Below are 19,122 nucleotides of genomic sequence, written 5' to 3'. Positions count from 1 at the left end.
GGGGGCTGCCCTGCCAGCACCCCACAAACCCTCTTCATTCATTCCCTGACATCATCTCTGCTCACCTCGCTGGCACCCCGACACCTCCCCAGTGCATCCCACAGCTCCCAGCACCGACAGCTGCCTGTTCTCCCCGCTGCCCTTTCTTTTCACATAACCTGGTACTTTGGCTTCCAAAAGGCAAGGGCTCCTGGCCCCCATCGCATTTGACTTGGCTCCTGCCAGCACCCCACAAGCTGAGCACAAGGTAAGCAGTGACATCCCCCACCACTGCGGTCTGTGTCCTAGCTGGTTAACAAGGCTGCCGTCATCAGCTAGAAAGAAAAATCACAGCGAGACACCACGCACAGCTTGTTAATTGCAAAAGAATTTAAAAAACTGATCAGATGATGCCACTATATTTTTATTTGTGTTTAAGCTAGACGGTGCATCTGAGGTCTTTTGAGTTGGACCGCAGTCGTACAAAGGGATTCCTTCCCACCACAGGTACACATCATTTGGACTGGAAGAAATAAGAGCAGGCAAACCTCTTCATCTCCTGGTAGGAAGAAGCATGTTAGCAGAGCACTTGGGTAGGGACACTGAAAAGGGAATGGCAGGCGTCCCGTAATCTCATTTCCAGGGCTAGTGCTCACGGTAATGATATTATTTTGCATTTACATGGTGTCTTTCATAAAACCATGGAGCATTTTACAAAGCTATAAGTTATTGCTGTATGGAGGAGAAAAGCCGAGATGCCTGCAGCTGCCCACAGGCAGAGTGTTTCCTGGGGAGCACCAAAATTACACCATGGGCTGGTTCCACCCTCGGCAGATGGATGCAAAGAAAAAGCCCGCAGGATCTGGCCACATCAGGAGTTCGGCAGCTTGCCACGATCAGTCCAGCTCCTCCCCACTTGCTCAGGTGAGGGTGAAACTTGGAGGCTTTGCCCCCCCCAGGGTGGCCAATCGGGCAGGTGGCATGTCCCTGTCACCCCTGGACAAACCTTGGGGGTGGCCACAGAGGGGGGCGAGCCAAGGCGCGGGTGCCCAGCCAAGCTGTCACTGCAGGGACGGTGATGCCCGACAGGAAGCGAAGCAGCTCGGAGAGGGATCTCTCTAAAGATGCTCTCGCCACGGCTGCAGGAGCCACGGCGCTGGGTTACACAGCCCTGGCTGGGCCAGGCATTTTGGCCAGCAGACACGGTTCATCTCAGCTTTCGAATGCTCACACGTTCCAGTGAAGTCCAGATGTTGTTCTGAGAGCTGGTAGGCCATTTATTTATATGCCAGAGTATTCCTCTCGATATTTTAATCTGAATTTTTTTTCATTTGGGCATCTTTCCCTACTGGAGAAAAATGTAGATGTTTTTCTTTACTTGTATGAAAATTATTTTTCAAAAGGGCCAATTCAGGCAAGCTCATTTTAGTGAAAGCACAAGCTTTACACCAAAACTTTTCTTGAAAAACCAAACACGTTGAGTGCAGTTTTCCCTGGAAAGAGAGACAGTAGACAGGGAGATTTAAAGACATGTAGCAATGCACCACTAGTTGAACACATTTAGAGGGACAAAATAACCAACATTACTTCCTGGGGCTGGTATTTACTCTTTCATAGCCCCAACTGAGAAACCTCCCAAATTTACCAGGCATGGAGATGGCACCCGATTTATTAATGCCATTTTTTAGGGATCTCTTGATGCATTATTTTCAGGGTTATGAGCAGGGCAGCAGCACACATAGCCTAGCAGGAGAAAGCATCCTACGCACGCACACAGCTCTGTACTCCTGCATCCCTCCCCCTCCCAGCCACGTCCCCCTGCGGTCCCCTAGCAGTAAAGGGCAGCGAGGAAGAGGAGGAGTAGGAAGAAGAGCACCCCCAGCACGGCCAGGCAGGGGAAAGCAGTGGGGGTGGCGGGGGTGACACGCGTCCGCGTGGCCTGCAGCGTTCGGTCCCACTGGGTGAGGATGGCCTTTCTGGCCCCGCTCCACTTCCCCGGGCCCATCAGCCGAAACTGGTAGGGGCTGCAGGGGCCAAAGACGACCTCCAGGGCCAGCCGGGGGTCCGTCAGCAGGAGCTTCAGTACGCTGGGCTTCACGCCGATGGCCGAGGCCAGCTCATCCATGTAGGTGATATAATCCATCTGCAGCGTGGTGCTGCTCCCATACCTTCGGGGGGGGGAGAGAGGAGAGGAAAATAGGGGTTGCTTTAGTTTTTTCCCTTTATTCTTTTTTATTTTTTTTTTCTTTAAGCACAGTGAAGGCAGAATCTGTCCCCTGCTCTCCCCTGCCAAAGCTGGGGAGCAGAGCTGGCTGGGGGGGCACAGCTCCAGGGGACATGCATCATTGCTGCTGTTAGTGGAGGAATCTGGCTCACAAGAAAACATTGCGTTTTGAAACTTCCTACAATGCAACAGTTTCTAAAAACAAAAGAAAACATTGCTTGGGCCAGGTTCAGCTTTCACTGGTTATCTTTGTATTTTTAAAGTGTTGCTTCACTATAATATCCGATAGACTCGGAGAGGGGGAAAGCAAGGCACTTCATGGACTTTATGAAACAAAAAAGTGTCACTTTGAAGAATAATGATAGAAATGTTCTATTTCTACTGGGGCCTCACCCTGATTGTGTATGAGAAATGCTTTTTCGGCCTGATAACACTCAGTGATGGCAAATGAGCATTTTTAGATAGGAAATATTTCCATCATGAATTTTCCACTCAAACTTGCCTGATTCAGGCCTCTGTGGGGCTGGTGGAAATATATCCACCGACACCAGTGAGCTGGTTGGAGCTTCCTCAGGGCAGAGGGTCCGCCTGTGGGTTAATTTGTCCGAGACATGAACAGGGCTTTTCAAAGGACCTCCTTGGATGGAGCTGCCTTGCTCACAAACTGCCCCCATGGCAGCTCACCCAGCACCCGCATCCAGCCTACTTGGGGCTGAGACGATGGCAGGGCTCTTCTACCAGCACAGGGAGACCCATGAGCTGCACTTACCACTTGAGCTTCTTCCCCATCTTCTCATCAATGTCATCCATCATCTCGCTGACTGAGGGGAGCGTGCACTGCCCTGGAAAGAGCAGGAAGAGGATCAGCAAAGGGGGACGATGCCCAGGAGATCCCTCCTGCAGCAGGTGGGGTTTGCAGGGATCAGCTGAGCTCTTGGGTGCCTCTCTTCCCTTTGGTGTCAAGATCTGGGCTTGGGTCAAGCTTGGGTGTTGAGGATGTGACAACACTGGCTCCCCTACCCTTTAAGGTGTGTAGTGATGCCCAAGAGGCTCTTCTCCCCCAGGCAGCCCCACCACAGGGACCTCATTGCTGTCTGCAGTGGGCTGAGAAGTGACCTGCTCCCACAGTGCAAGGCACGCCATCACAGGGAAGTCCCATTATTGGTATTTCTGGCCAAACTCCATTGTGTTCTTCAGCACTCAGGCACTGCCCTGATTTTCAGTTTGAACCTGCACATTGCTGCTGGGAAATGCTACTTCCCATTGCCAGAAAATAGGCTTTTGCCCAGCACACGTCCATCCACCTACCCTGAAACACCTTGACTGCCCAGCGGCACTGGAGGTCTGCCGTTGGGATGATGGGTCCAAGGGACTGGACCAGCCCAATGACTGCCAGGGTTGGCTTCTCCAGCTGAGGAGGGAGGATGCCTTTGTAGAGGGTGACCTGATTGTCCCTGCTTTTGATGATGGAATCATCCTCCATGAAAGGGTAGGAGTAACTGTAACCAGTGGCAAAGACTACCACATCAACGTCATCCTGCACAGTCCCATCTTGGAACAAGACGGATGTTTCTCTAAACTCTTTCACATTCGGCTTCATCACCACCACGCCGCAGGCGATACGGCTCGGGAGGTCATCATTGAACACTGGCTCCTTGCGGGAAGTTCTGCAAGGGCAAAGGTGGTGGGGCTGTCACAGAGGTGGCTTCTGCTGCCGGCCCAGGATAGGCACGGTCCAGCCCTGTCCAGAACCAGCATCCCTGGGGGGTTTGGGAATGGATGGCCCCGTGCGTACCTGTTCTGTGGCATGAGGCCAAAGTTCTCGTGCTTGAAGAACCGGTTCATGCCTCTCACGTACAGCCAGTCGCTGAGTGCCCTGGGGAGGACGTTCCCCAGCCAGGTCCGGAAACGAGTGATGACTAGCATGTCCCAGGGGTAGCCGTTGTCCCAGACGCGGCTCATCACCCAGGATCCACTTCGGGAGCTCAGGTAGACCTGGGGGGATGGCCAGGCAGGGGTGAGCCACCTCCATGATGGCTGTGAGCCCCCAGGGCTGTGGCACATGCTCAAGCAGATGGGCACCCCCCTTTCCCCAATGACTTTGGTGCAGGTCCCCATACCTGTGATGCTATGGTGCTGAGCTCCACAGCAATGTCGCAGCCAGAGTTGCCCAAGCCTATCACCAGCACCTTCTTCCCTCTGAACTTCTCTGGCTCCTTGTACTCTCGGCTGTGGAAGTAGCAGCCTTTAAATTTATGTATTCCTGGGGAGGAGAACAGAAAGGGTTGTAATTCATCACAGGAGTGAAAGGGAGAGGCAGTGCTGGCTTTGGGATCTCCCCTTCCCGCAGACGCTGCTGGAGCATCCATCTGAGCATTTCTCACAGTAGCAGATGTCTCCTGTACACAGAGGGATGCTGCAGACCCATAGTCAGATGAGATCGGTCTCTGGCTTCATTCAATATTTAAACAGAAATAGTGTGCAAGCACAGGATACCTTTGCATGGTATTTCTGTACCCCAAAAGAGTACTACTGCAACCCCAACATTGCCCTGAGGCACCTGGACAGCCACACTCCATCCCCTCGGTGTGGCTTTACACCTTTGCAGTAGTGAGCAACAGGGAAGCAGCTTTTATTTAAAAAAAGAGAAGATGTCAAAGGACCCAAGGGGAGTTTTCCTGACCAGCCGGTGCTTCAAGCCTGTGTCCTCCAAAAAGACCCCCAGCACCAAATATTTCTTGCCAGAGAGAAAGTATTTTCCCAATAATGTGCCTGTGCACAGAGAGAGTGTGCTGGTTTTGGCTGGGATAGAGTTAGTTTTCTTCACAGTAGCTAGTATGGGGCCATGTTTAGGATTTGTGCTGGGAACAGCGTTGATAATGCAGAGATGTTTTCGTTATTGCTGAGCAGTGCTTACACAGAGTCAAGGCCTCTTCTGCTGCTCACCCCACCCCACCAGCGAGGAGGCTGGGGGTGCACAAGGAGTTGGGAGGGGACACAGCCGGGACAGCTGACCCCAACTGACCAAAGGGATATTCTATACCATAGGACGTCATGCTCAGCATATAAAGCTGGGGAAGAAGGAGGAAGGGGGGGGACATTCGGAGTGATGGCATTTGTCTTCCCAAGTAATGGCTATGCATGATGGAGCCCTGCTTTCCTGGAGATGGCTGAACACCTGCCTGCCGATGGGAAGTGGTGAATGAATTCCTTGTTTTTGCTTTACTTGCGTGGCTTTTGCTTTACCTATTAAACTGTCTTTATCTCAACCCACGAGTTTTCTCACTTTTACTCTTCTGATTCTCTCCCCCATCCCACCAGGAGGGAGTGAGCAAGCAGCTGTGTGGTGCTTAGTTGCCAGCTGGGGTTAAACCACGACAGAGGCAAAGGCTGTCGGGTAATGCACATGATGTTTGTACTAGAAATCATGGGAAAATGCCAAAAAAAAAAGTGTTTTACAAAATCCTTTTATGAAAAACCTTCTGTTAAAGGAAACAGCCTGAAATAATTTTGTCTAGGAAAGATTAGCATTGTCCCTGCTTTGATTAGTTTGGATACTGAGTCTTTTTTCTTTAAAAAAAAAAAAAAAAGGTTTTGATTTCCTGAATGGACCCCCATCCCCAAAAATATTGCTCTCCTTTTAATGCTGAAAAGGCATTTTTTTCAGGGAAGAACATTGTGATGGAAGGTATTTGCTCGGCTGTGTCCCAGTGGATGAATTCCACACGCGCATCTTACCTGGGAAGTCAGTGAGGGGGAGGTTTGGGTAGACGTGATGCCCAGAGCAAATCATAACAGCATCAAAAACTGCCGTCTCTTCCTTCCCGTCTCTCTGGGTCACCACCTCCCATTGCCCCATCACAGAAAAGTCAGGGCGTTTTTTAACCTTGGTGACCAGGGTCTTAAAGGAAACAAAAGAAAGAGATCCATGGGTGCCTGCAGAGCAGACCGAGAGGTTTAGGGAGTCAGTGGGATTCAGAGGTCCCGGGGAGCCCAGGGGACGTTTGCCCCTGCGATTTCATGCCAGCAGCTCTGGGGAGCGCACAGAGAGGGGAGCTGATGAGACCTGCTTTAACAAAACCAGGAATTTTTTTCCCCAGAATATTTTCTCCCAGGATTTTCCCTGTGGCAGGGAGACCTGGGCACAGAGGCGATGTCCCTCCCGCCCAGGTCTCCCTGCTACTCGCTGCCCTTCTCCACTCCAGGCTTTTTACCTTGAATTGTACATGCCGGAGGAGGTCAAAGTGCTCGGCGTACTTGCAGATGTAGTGCTGGAGCCTGGCGTTGTGCATGTAGTTGGGGTGGTCATCAGGGAAGGGGAAGTCAGAGTAACACATCATCTCTTTGCAGGAGTTGGTGAAGACGGTGCGGTAGATGCTGGCTCTGCCTTCCTCTGCCTGGTCCTGGAGGGAGAGGAGAGTGGACATGTCCCGTTAGGGGGGACGTCACCCCTGCCTGTCCTGAAGCCCTGCACCGACTCCTCCAGATACCATCAGCCCCTGGCCTCCACCTCTAGGCTGGAGCCAGAGAAAAATGGCAAAGCCATCAAGTGCAATAACCAAATAACCCCCTATGAGCACAGAAGTGTCCTAACAGGCTGGGAGGAGTGTTTGCATCGCCCAAGGCATTTAGGAGCTTGTTACATGCGCATCTGCCAAGGAAAGTGAAAACCTCAGGGGAAGGGAGCCCTGTGGAAGGACCATGCCAGAGCCTCTCCACTGCATGTCCAGAAAGCCTCAGGAGGTCAGGTGTGACACAGCTACACTTGTGCACATGAACACATGCAAACTCTCACAGGAGACTAGTAACATGGCACCTCCCAGTACCCAGCTTCCTCCTGGTCTGCCTGTAAATCTTCCAAAATCCCGTGGGCACTCCTGGACATTGCTCCTTTGTGTGCGCGGTCTTGGCGATTGCAGAAGTGAAGGCAGAAGCCCGGCTGGGTGCATTTGCTTTGATGCAGTGGCTTGGCTGCCCTCGCTTTATGCGACCACGGGGCAGGTCTGGCCAGGGACACGGACGGAGGCTTGTGCCTACCACTAGCAATGCCCGTGCCAGCCAGCGTCCCGCTGACATCTAGAAGGGCAGGACATGGGCGATCTGCCGAAATCCCCAAGACCACCATGCATGCAGTGGGGCCCAGGTTGGCCTGGTCCAGTCCTGCCCAAAGTGGCCAGCCCCATGCATTGTCCTGTCCCCATCAGGGGGGTACCTGCTATGTCTGCCTTGACACTTGGCGCTTAACAGCACAAAACACATGTAATGCATTCCCTTTCCTGATGGCTTTGATGCCAGGACAGAGCTGGGAAAAAAGCAGCAAGGTTTCTGCACTGGAAAAATCCATATTTGAGGTGGCCAAAAGATTACCAGCTTTCAATAAAAGAAAAAAATCCCAAGCCAGATAAGGAGCTGAAGTACTTTTTACTTTTCCCGTCAATGGTGAGACATTCTTTTCTGAAATTCTCCATTAATATCAAGAAGTATTGCCAAAATTTCTGGAGGAATTCACTGGAGCCTTCCCCAGAAAAGACAGAAAACATGTGGTCCAGGTTTTGAGATTAATCAAACATTTCAGATCACCCAGAACAAGCTTTCTGCCCTCCCCCTCTGCCCCGGGATTTAACTCACGCAGCCTCAATTCCTTTCCCTAATGGCACCCCAAGCTGCTCCTGCAACCACGATCACGCCCCAAACCATCCCCTTGGCCCCAGCCTGCCAGCAGGCACATGGCACAAGATGGCTCTGGGTCCGACCCTCTAATTATTCATTCAGGCTCCTTTTTGGCTCCGTGGCGCACGGCCACTACATCAAAGCACGCTGAGAGCTACCCCGAACAGCAGTGAGTGCTCCCCAAGGTGGGGTGACTGCTCCATGGGGTGACTTTTGCATGGCCTGAAGACCTGCATTTTGGAGCCATCCCTATCTCCAGGGGCTTTAAGGGGAGCAGGAGCATGTCCTCAGTGCAGCCCCAAGGGGTTTGCAGCCCCTTAGCTGCGGAGAAGCTGGCGGCTCCCTCCGTCCCTAAAGGAACGAGGATGGCAGTTCAGAGGGGACTTGACTTGGCTGAAGCAGGTGGCTCAGCGAGCCAGGGGATGGCTGGGCTGTCCCCAGGGTAAGGGGACCTGGGGACCTCTGTTGAACCAGTCAAGCCCTCCCACATGCAGCCATCAGAGCAGAGCAAGTAGGTGCAGGCATGCAGGGTGCAACCTCCCAGCCCGGAGGACACACGTTTCCCCAGCCAGCTCTGCAACCAGGCAGCCAAAGCCACTCACCGTGTAGCGCCAGAGCCCCCCGATGTCCTCGCTCTGCTCGAAGCAGGTGGGCTCCAGCCCCTCTTCCAGGCAGGTCTTGGTGGCCGCCAGGCCGCTGACGCCCGCACCCACGACCGCCACGCGCCGCACCATGCCGTTCTGCCTGCGGGGGAACGCGGCTGTGGCAGAGCGGAGACCGGACAGGCACGCTCACCCGGGTGGGTCTGCAGCCCCCGGCAATGCCCCACGGGAGCAGGGCACCTCCTCCCCAGCACAACCTCCCCAGCTCCTTAAATAACCCGGGGGGGGTTTCTTGCTGATCCTTGCTCACCTGCTTCCCGTGCAGCCCCCAGGTATGTGTGTAAGAGTTTTGGGCAGGGTGGAAGAGCTTTCCCCGGTACCCAGGAGGTCTCTCGCAGAGAGGATCAGCGGCTCAGGAGGAGCTCCCCCGAAAGAGCAAAGCTCTTTTATGCGGCGTTGCACGGGAGGCAGGGCCAGCGCCAAGGGGTTGTTTCGATGAGCGACTTGCGCTGTTTGGACTTTAGCAAGCCTGGAACTGAAACATGAGGAGGAGCTGTGGGTGCAGAGCTCCTAAATTAGGAAATAAAGTGGACTGAAATTATTGCAAGATAGAGCCCAGGGTCACTGAGCAGCGGCAGCTACCTCTGGCCTGTGGGACGAGCAGCGTCTCTCACATGCATGCACACACACCCCTCTCCAAAATGGCACGGCAATGCCCGTGTCATGAAGAACGGCAGGGAGGACCAGGCTGCCCAACCTCACCCCATCCTTCCACCCCAGCACTGCAGTTATTCCCCTGCAAAGAGGGCAGCCGGCAGTGCCACCCCAAGGACGAGCCACCCCGGCATCGGGCAGGTTCCGCTTCAAAGCGTCTGACCGCTTTCCCCCCTTCTAATAAATGGGGCATGCGTGTCTCAGAGGACATCTGCGGGGAAGGACGAAGCGCAGGCAAGTGCGGAGGAGTCTGTTTGCAAATCCCAATCCACCTCTGCACTCTTCATCTAAGTCTCATTGTGTGAGTTTATCCATCAAACCCCTGCCGCCAGACAGGTCCTGGGGGCGAACCGTTCAGCTGGGAGTATGACCATTTGAAAGTTGCTGAAGCCTCTAAAGCTGTCTAAGCTGGACTGTTAATTCATGCTGAAATGACTTGAAATAAAATAGAGCAGAGAATGCCAGAAAAATGATCGAACACCCAAAGTGAAAAAGAATGAAATCACTAATTTTTCCACTATCTGCCAAATTGGTTGGGCTTTCCAAGGGAACAGCTTTGGAGTCATAGTTAAGTTGACTTAATACAAACAAACTGCCAAGCTGGCTTTATGGATTCCCAGCCTAGAGGGGGTGTGGATCCTCTCCTGCAGGACATGACCTGAAGGAGGAGGAGTACTTCTATGAATTAAAACATTTGTCAGAAGGTGAAACCCAGGAGCAATGCACAGCAAGAGAGCTCGCCTGCTCCTGGTCCTGGCATGGGGATAGGAAAGGTCAACCCAAGGCAGAGGGGAGGGAACAAAGGTGCAGGAAGAGTCAATCATTTACCCAGAGTGACACAGTTGTCATGCATCAGAAAGAGGAAAGGCCCTGGACCTCTTGGCTCATCATTTCCCAGCTGCCATTTTCCTCAAAAGAAAAAAAAAAAAAAAAAAAAGATTTTGGACATTTTTTTCCCCTCTCTAAAAAGGCAAAACAAAGGAAAGGAGAACTGTGGGTATGGGAAGGCAGAGAAAAGGAGAAAACTTAAGGTGTTCAAAAATCCCGGGGGGGGGGGGGGGGGGGGGGGGGGAATCAAAAGCTTCAACATTTCTAATGGCACTAAAGGTAGCTCTGCCCAACATCTACAAACTCCTGTTTGACTTTTTATCATATACTACAGAAAAACAAGAGCAGAAGAGGGCTCCTAACCTCCAAATGAGCAAGAACAGTTGGGAAAAAGCAGTCACACCTACAAAAACCTGCCTTCTTCCAGCCTGAAGCTGCAGGGCTGAGGCTGGAGGTGGTTTCCTGCGATGGTCAGAGGGGGTCACAGCATGACAACGGGAATCCTGCTGAGGACAACCTGCAGTGACAGGAGCCATGAGAGGCCGATGGCACCGTTTGCCTTGGTGTGTGCTGTGACCCCGGCCCCGTGCACAGCTCATGTGATTGCAGCTCTGTTTGTCCTGGCTGCCATCAGGGCTGCTGGCTGCTGCACCGACATGTATATTCATTAACCGAGGGCCGGTGCGGATGGTGGGTAGGGGTCACTGGCCACCACAGCCAGTTCCCGTGCAGCCACTCTCAACCCCCACTGCTAGCGGCAGCAAAGCAGAGAGTGAAAAATCCTCCAATTTTGATCCCTTTGCTGCCCGCAAAGGCTCCCTGAGGCAGCAGCTGGAGGGATGCTTGGCACACACCTTGGCTGCAAGGCTGGGCAGCAGCTTGCCCACGTGCCGTGCCGCTCATGCTTCGGCTGGACTGGGCTCTGCAGCGCTGGACGTGACACAACACCCACAGCAAGAGCCAGATGCTTCCCGAAGGAGCGTTTCTATCAAAACAGCCAGGAAGAGGAAGATCCCTCGCTGTACCGAAGGGGAATAAACCCCTGCACAGCGCCTTGACCGCAGCGATTGGCCCGGGGCTAGCTGGGTGCCGTGCCAGCCAGGAGCAGCCTTTGGCCTCGCAGAGGGCACGTCCCTGGGGACTCCTCTGATCTCGTTGGAGCACGCCACCCAGCATGACCGCAGAGCTGCAGCCGGGCTCCCGACTCTGTTGGCAACCAGGGATGAACCGAACTTGCCGGAAGCGCCGCTGGCCCAGCTGGGGAGCAGCAGGGCCCTGCACCCCATGGGCGCTCACGACTCCTGTGGGGCCAGCGATCTCTTCCTGCATCCCTCGGGCTCTGCTCAGCCGTTTGATGTGCAGCTACATTGTTCAACCATCTTTGAAGTGTGAAATGAGAAACACCCTGCGCGGGAGGCTGGGCAGAGCCCTCCAGAGCAGCCAGCAGCGCTGTGGCAGCCACGGCTGGTCAGGGGACAATAAATCCGCAGCTGGAGCTACACAAAGCGAGGCAGTATACAAGAACATTCACCTCGCATTTGCTCTGCACTAATTACGTCTGAGCGCTTCCCTGGCCAGCTCTTGTTTTTCTTGAACATAGCTAAAGATACATTTTTCATTTGCTTTTCCGCACCCTTCTCTTTTTTTTTTTTTTTTGTGAGCAAAATCCTTCCAGGAAAGGGCTGCAGGACCATTCCCGTTAGGTTTGGGGCTGATGGATGGAGTGCCCCAGAGGAAGCTAATGCCTTGCAATGGGGGAGCACACGTAACAGCATCTCTTTGCTCTCCTTAACCCTCCTGTTGGCCCTGAAAATTGGTTTTTCCATTCCCTAGGGAGCTATTCTGATCCACAGCCTTTCAGTGGAGGTGGGAGCTCCGAGGGCATCAGTCACCCTCAGCTTCATGGCTCACCAGTCACCTTCCCAGACAAGGACAAACCAACCAAAAAAACTCACCATGCCTTCCACGAAATCTTTTTTAGGTACAGCAGTTGCAACAGGATAACACATCTCACTGCATCTATCTCAAAGACATCTCTCCTCTAAACTCTTTCCCCCTACACTACCACCCAGCCTTGGAGCTTGGTGTCCTGCAGACCTCCAGTCCATCTCTATGCCCTCTCTGGGATTCATCCTTAGGCAGAACCTCTCTCTGTCCTCCCTCATTTTTTCTCCTGCCCATGTGCTATTTTCTAGAGGTGCTGTCTGGATGCAGGCAGGATCCTTAGAGCACCCAGAAACCACTGAGAGCATCAGGTGAAACCTCATGGGAAGCCACAGCCGCCCCGTTGCAGCATAAGCTGCTCGAAGGTACCTGGCTTTCAGGGTATCACACAGGATCGTCCTTTCCTTGGGCAATCACCTGGCACAAAAGCGCCCAAGTGTTTACCTGGCTTCTACTCTGCTCCAAGCTTGGCAGGGAGGAGCAGAGGCCCACAAGGACACGTGGGTCAAATGCCTTCACCGCAACCCAGGTGAAGCACTGCTCTGGCCAGTGATAGACAGCTCTTTCCATGCAGAGGGCTGCTGCCATGCTGGTGGCGATTGCTGCAGCTCGCCTGGGGCCAGAGGCGCTACAGACATGGACAACCCATGGGATCTTCTCCCAAATGTGGGAATCGTCCCAATGGTTACTCTTCCCTCAAGAAACCCCCTTCCTCCTGGCTGCTTCTCCTACCCCTGCCCTGCCAGTATTTTGGCAGGGACCTCCCTAGGGAAAGGGCTGTCCTCCATCACAAACGTGCAAGCCTTGCTTGGAGCCCCAAGTCTTGGTGAGGTCCCAGGCTGGGATTGCAAGGTTTGAGCTGTTTTTCTGCACACCCCTGCCAGAGAAGGAACAAACACAGCCTTTGTTCAGCGAACAGGACACCAGCAGCTCAAGGCTTAGCACAAAACTGCTCCGGGGTGCTTTGTGACCACACCTGCCTGGAACAGGTTTTGTGGATTTAAGGATCACATAATTCCTGCTAATTAACCATGCTTTCCCTTTTGTCCTCTGAGAAAGGTACCCAGCTGAAGGCATCTGGTTTAACCACTCTGGAGCAGGAAGGCAGCGACTACCCCCAGAGCAACCCTCCACGGGCACATGCTTGTCCTTGCATCATGCCTTCCAGCCCCGGTGGCATGGACGAGTGGAGTTGCAAGTTGCCATCCACAGGTTGAACCACTGCATTTTGCTCAAGTGCCTCGTGGAAAGGCAAGGATCCGCTCCTTGCTTCAGTGGAGAAACTTGCCATAGGTTTAGGACATTCAGTGGGATGAAGGCTGCAAAAGAAGGAAGGCTAATCAAGCCCAGCACCGCCAGTACTGCTTTTCCACTTGGGCAGCTCTTGTCCCATCTCTTCCGGTGGAGATCACAAGACCCAGGGTTGGTGCAAACCCAGAGTTTGCAAGCCTTCCCCGTGATGCTGCTATTGCCGAGGGCTGGCAGGATGAGGTGGTGCTCAGGAGCCAGAGGAGATGGGCTCTTGCAAACTGGACATCTTCAACGCTAGCCTGGCTGCTTCCTCCAAGGCAGAGCAGGAGCAAAATATCCAGCCAGGTCCTCATGCTTGGCCCTCCCAGGGTCCAGCACAAGCTCCCTTTTCTCTTCACAGGCCACCGCTGCTCCCCAGCAGCAGGGAATCAAGCTGCCTCATTATGGTTTTAGGGCTGCTAATTGCCAGTTACAAGAAACCCACCTGAAGAAGACAATGTCCCTTCTCCTCTCTGAAAGGCTGCTCCAGCCCTGAGGACAGGCTCAGGGGATGGTCTCTGGGTGCAGCAGCCCAACTCCAGAGCACCCACCCCAGCTGCAGGTGGGAGATTTTTACTGATTTCTCCTCCCTGTGTACACATTGGTTGTGGACACGGTCATTTGTGAGGGATGCCAAAGGAGAAGTCATGCAAACCATCCTAGAAGCATCCAGCTTGCAGCAGCCCATCCGCAGGGTGGAAGGAGAGCGGAAGGTGGGAGTGGGATCACATCCCAGTTCCCCTCAGCCTGGCGACAGACCAAGTGCCAAGGTCCCAGCCTGCCATCAGGAAGGCTAGAGGGGTGTTCCCCACACCAAGAGCTCCTGACCCAGCTGGTGAAAAGGCTTTGCAGCCTGGAGAGCTGCTTGGAGCAGGGGCCAGGGAAAGCAGGCTCCCTTAAAAACCAACCCACAAGTCTTAATCTCGGCCAGGCAGGTACTTAGAGCTTTGTTTGCAGATGATTTTGAACTAGAAGGGAGGAAAGAGCTTCAAACCATGGAAAACAGCTCTGGGGAGAGATGGTCCTGCTGCCTCAGGCAAGACTGCTCAAGTCCCAGCTTCGAGGGGCAAGCTGTTAAAGAGGAGTATCAGCTTCCTTTACAATGGAGATTTCTAGCCTTTATGCCTATTGTGAAGAAAAAAAACTGGAAAAAATTGACCCTCTTACACCTTAAAGAAAAGCCTAAAGTTCATCTCTAGCTCCCTCTTGTGACTCCTGTATACAGGCTGCTTTAAACCTGGCTTTGATAAAGCTTTACTAAGCGGTATCCTACTGTCACTATGGGAGTATTTATAGCTCCCAGTCATATACTGGAATTACTTAACACACATACAAAGCAAAATGTCTCCAGATGCTTAAACGGGCATTAGCATCACACACAGGATCCAGTTTGTCTGATTTCTGTGCCAGGCAACCTGGGAGAAATGCTGAATCAACAGGTGAAATCCTGCTGCCTTTTCCATTCAAAGCCCGGATCTATCACACAAAAGCCCACCTGGCATCCCGGTTTTCATACCTACACTCGCATTCTAGCTGGCTCTGCCCTTTCAGGATGCTAAATCACTGCTGCCCCAGCCTGAATGGCTAGCCTACATTTTATTTGCCCTGTAGATTGCTTTCTCCAAGTTATATTTGGTCACATACCCCATGACTCTGTGAGCTGTTTTATGTACTCATATATTTTATAACTTCCCCATATCACATATTCAAAAGCAATATCCCTACTGCTAAGATGCCTTTATGCTTGTATTATTTCTTCTGCTCACCTTTGCACCCACAACCCATCTATACTTCCCATGCCCCATTCCCAGACAGTCCTAGGGATCAGATTGGTTTTGAAGTGAAAGCACCAAATTCCTCACGGTACAAAGCGAAACTCTTTGACCAGCAATGGGTGCCACACAGCCCCCTTGTTCTTCGGGACCTGCACTTCAACACAGCTACACACTTCTGCCGTCTTTTTCTCCACCACACATCTACTGAGTAGGAGCTGGCAGCTTTGGGGTGGAGAGGACTATGTGGCTGTCACTTCTCCCTACATGCCTCCCCACAAGTAGACCTCGGCTCCGTGCACTCATTAGCCCCTTGCAGCCTAGGAAGCTGGAGAAAAACATCTTTGCATGGCAAACCATTGCTGGGGCTGTTCCACTGTGGCTTGCTGCCCCAAGAGCTCCCCTGCACCCAGACACATAAGCAGTTCTGTTGGCTAAGCCCATCCCAAGACCCGGATCAGTGGGACTGATTTCCTTCCATGCCAATGCCCTTTCCCATTGTCTTCTTGCCATTGCTCAGCCTGTTGTGCAAAGCTTGCAGAAATAACCTCAGAACAGTTTCTGGCCTTTTTGCTGTAGGGATATTGCTAAATCATATTATTCTTGCTGTCATGCTAGAAAAAAAATTATCCACTTCAGTACAACCATTAACCATAATTAGTGTTCAGTTGTACAGACAATCTGGAACAGGAGGATCTGATCTTCTGCTACCAGTCAATAAATCTCTCCAAGTGCACAGGGACCAGACAGCGAAGCAAGCAATCACTCATTTCTGCTCCTGTAACTACTTTTAAATGCCCCAAACAAACTCACAAAGAGTATTTTCCCCATGTTCCTGTACCATCAGTTTCCGTTCACAGCCAATTTCTCCTGCCCTTAGATTTCCCTGGATCACCAGCCTAGGAGACTAAGAGCCAGGCACTTAGGAAACCCTGACAGAGGCAGTCCTAAAATATTTGGGTATCTGGGGCAGAAAAGCCCCCAGTCTCGTAGCAGGCTGCTCCGGGCCCAAACGCTGCCTGCTGGGCATGTGTAATGCCACGCCTGGGATGCAGTTTGTGCTGGGGCTCACCGGGCTGCTGCAGCATCTTCTGCTCTTGAGGCTGTTCCCTTCCCAGCAGACCCTTTGTAATGCTGCAGACCCTTTATAATCTCTGGCTCCTCAGCAGCTGGCAGAAAAAAAAAAAAAAAAAAAAAAAATCAAAAATCCCCTTCTGAAGCCTCTCATGACATTACAAGACATAGCTCACGCTGCTTGCTCCGAGCGCTCGGCTCCCCCATGGAGCCTGCAGCTCCCAGCCCTGCAGGCAGCACCATGCAGGTTGGCTACGTTGCACCACTATCCTGCTCCTGCAAGGGGAAGGGCCTGTCCTCCGCACGGGTTTTAAGGAGCTGATGGCAGATGTTGCCTCTAGGGTTGAGTTCATTTGCATTAAGATATCATTTAACTTACCTGTTAAATTTTTAATTCTGCCTCTGGGCTCCAAAAGAACCTGGAGCCCTCCACAAGCAGTGCAGAAGTTGCCCTTCATGGCTTGCTCTTCTCACACTCCCTCTGCCTCGGTCAGTCCAGGGATGTGTAATGGGACAGCAGCGTCTGCTGGTTGCTTTTCAGGTTAGTACAGCTCTTTGCTGGGTCTGCAGGCACTCAGGCTCGGCCAGGACAGCGTTGGAGCACACAGCCCACCGTAGCAGGAGCCTTCGAGGTGCCATCCAGCCTGAATTTAGTCAAAACCCCAGCTCACTTCTCCTGGACTGGGGAGGCATGCTATCCCCTGAGAAGAAAAAACCCAGACTCAGTAGGAAGGGTGTCAAAACTGGACCTTCCCTACTCAAAATTCAATACAGACAAAGGCTTGGGAAAATGCTCAGGAAGAGGGTGAGTGTCTCAACCTGAGCTTATATGGGGCTTCTGGGCCCCGGCAGTGGATGGGGGGGTGGGGTGTCCCAGGTGAGGCTACTTGGGGCAGTTAAAGCCCATGAGTGCCCTCAGGGCCCTGATATTCAGACTGATGAGGTCAGTCCTCCTTTAGGCTTAATCATGGTGCAGGTTAAACAGCAAGTGAGAAGTGTTTTGGTGAAATTAATCCAGCTCCTGTCCAAAAGGGCCCAGATGCAGCAAGAGATGCTTATGGCAGGAAGGGTTTATGGCAGGAAGGGTTAACAGCCCCAGGCTGGTTTCAGCGTGGATGCGGCCAGCTCTCTGCCCCCAGCTCCAGGCTCACAGGGCGCAGCGATCCAGAGCACGTCCAGGCTCCCCGGTGCCCACAGCCGTGATCCTGAGTGAGCCCAGGGCTGTGGGGTCCAGACTATGGGGAAACCTGGCAGCTCTGCCCCAAATCCCACCCCACGCACAGCCCGGGCACCAAGCACGGGTGGGTGGGAAGTGCACGGAGCGTACACCCGCCTTTCCCCTCCTTCCTTCACCCTCAGGCACCGAGCACCCCGCTCCCCCTTGATGCCACGGTCCGGGTACCGGCTCCTCCAGCAGCGTCCACAGCCAGACCCACGCCGCTACATCAGCACCCCCCACAGCCCACGCGGGAAGATTTGACGGTACTCGACTCGACCCGGTTTGCTTTTCAGCCTCCCCTCGCTGCGGGGCTGCCCCGGGGCTGAGCCGACCGGGGACCGGAGGCGCCGCGGCAGCCGCGGGCCCTCAGCTCCCTCTGCGGGCGGCGGAGGGGCTGCTCCGGCACCGCCACCGCCACCGCCGGACTCGGGTTTTTAATGAAGCTGCCGTCCCCGGGCTTGTGCCGAGGCGGGAGGACCGGGATGAGCTCCCACACTGGCTGCGCACCAGAACCCATCGCCCCGTAAACTCGGGGACAACGCCACGTCCCCCTGAGTGACAGCATCACTCCAATCCCACCGTCATCACAGAAACAGAGGAGTGACAGTGCTAAGATTTAAGCCCCTGTTTAAGCGCAGTGATGCTCTTTATAATTAACTGCTGGTGCTGCAGCGATGGGGCTCTGCTTTGCCTCTGCTGTTACAAGCAGTCTCTGCAAAAGCTCGCAGCCCTGGCTTGGAGCTTACGTGCTGCCCTGGGGCTGGGAAGATGCCCCATCAGTCACTTGCTCTTACCTGCTCCCCTCTCGCAGCCCGGGCCCTCAAACACCGACCCACTCGCACTGGCAATGCTCCGGCTCGTGCACTGGGGACGCAGCATGGCAGCTGCTCTGCTGCACATCACCCGCTCCCCACCCAGAAAACTCCCCCTCCTAAAGGTCAGGTCCTTACCTCCGGAAGATGATGGTGGCTCTGGCCAGTGGTTCATTGCTCCCTCTTTGTAATATGATCAATGCGGGTTTGTAAAAACACTCTTTCCAACCGCAGGTCCTTGTACGGTAGCTCCATCCCACCCCAGGAAAAAACAGCTCCTCATCGGCTCAAACTGCCTGTAAAGTCCTGAGTTTTTGCTCCAGAAGAGGGTTTCTCTTTCCCTTGCATCAGGCTACGATTTTGCAGCCCTGGTCAGCCGTTGGCTGTGTTGCCAGCCCCAGCCTCTCCCGGAGGATGCTCGGGTGCATCAGCAAGGACTGCCACCTGGGGATGCAGGGACAAAGGGACGGCACTGCCCCGCCTGCCCTCACCCTCTGGGCTGCTTGGATGCGCCCCAGCTCCAAGGCGGGGGAACAGATCTCAAAGAGATGTTTCTGGGCTGATTAATTAGCTCAAATGATGCCTCTGAAGGGAAATGTTTCTTATTTCGGGTTCCCGCCGACTTGGGCCCAAGCCTGGTTTTCATAAGGCCGGTAACTGCAAACAGATAGGGCCCTTTCATTGGAAACAGGCAGCACAGGATATAATTAAAGAAGTATGCACTGGCATCTCAAAGAACCGTTTTCAATTACTGCTATTTCAAGAGGATTAAGGGGAAATATTTTAAACAAGACCACTGCAAAAATAGATTTTGTTTGTCATTAGCTTTGAAATAATATTTGACTTAAGGGCTGAAATTTCCCTATGCCAGGTCTGCCTCTGGCGGCACTTTCCCCAAGGGCTGGGAAGAGGGTGATTCAGAGCGGCATGGGAGCTAGGAGCAGAGCTCCCTATGTACAGCCCTGTTTCCATGTGGGAAATACCATCCTTTTTC

The 19,122-nt window shown here is 53.2% G+C and overlaps 1 protein-coding gene across 1 annotated transcript; it reads right to left on the bottom strand.

Moving 5' to 3' along the window:
* Positions 1 to 390: 390 nt before the first annotated feature.
* Positions 391 to 16,856, bottom strand: LOC127018892 (dimethylaniline monooxygenase [N-oxide-forming] 3-like). Its single transcript, XM_050900687.1, has 11 exons — positions 16,477 to 16,856; positions 16,096 to 16,192; positions 8,786 to 9,010; positions 8,476 to 8,617; positions 6,418 to 6,606; positions 5,942 to 6,104; positions 4,324 to 4,466; positions 3,999 to 4,198; positions 3,512 to 3,870; positions 2,973 to 3,045; positions 391 to 2,147 (listed from the first exon to the last, which is right to left on the bottom strand). Exons 1-11 carry the CDS (start codon positions 16,553 to 16,555, stop codon positions 1,808 to 1,810), a joined length of 2,010 nt encoding a protein of 669 aa, XP_050756644.1. The 5' UTR covers positions 16,556 to 16,856; the 3' UTR covers positions 391 to 1,807.
* Between the last annotated feature and the right edge of the window lie 2,266 nt (positions 16,857 to 19,122).

This window comes from Gymnogyps californianus, chromosome 8, assembly GCF_018139145.2.
Source record: "Gymnogyps californianus isolate 813 chromosome 8, ASM1813914v2, whole genome shotgun sequence".
In the NCBI taxonomy this organism is placed as follows: domain Eukaryota; kingdom Metazoa; phylum Chordata; class Aves; order Accipitriformes; family Cathartidae; genus Gymnogyps; species Gymnogyps californianus.
The sequence above is the reverse complement of the archived record's forward strand: the minus strand, read 5'-3'. Positions and strand labels throughout refer to the sequence as shown.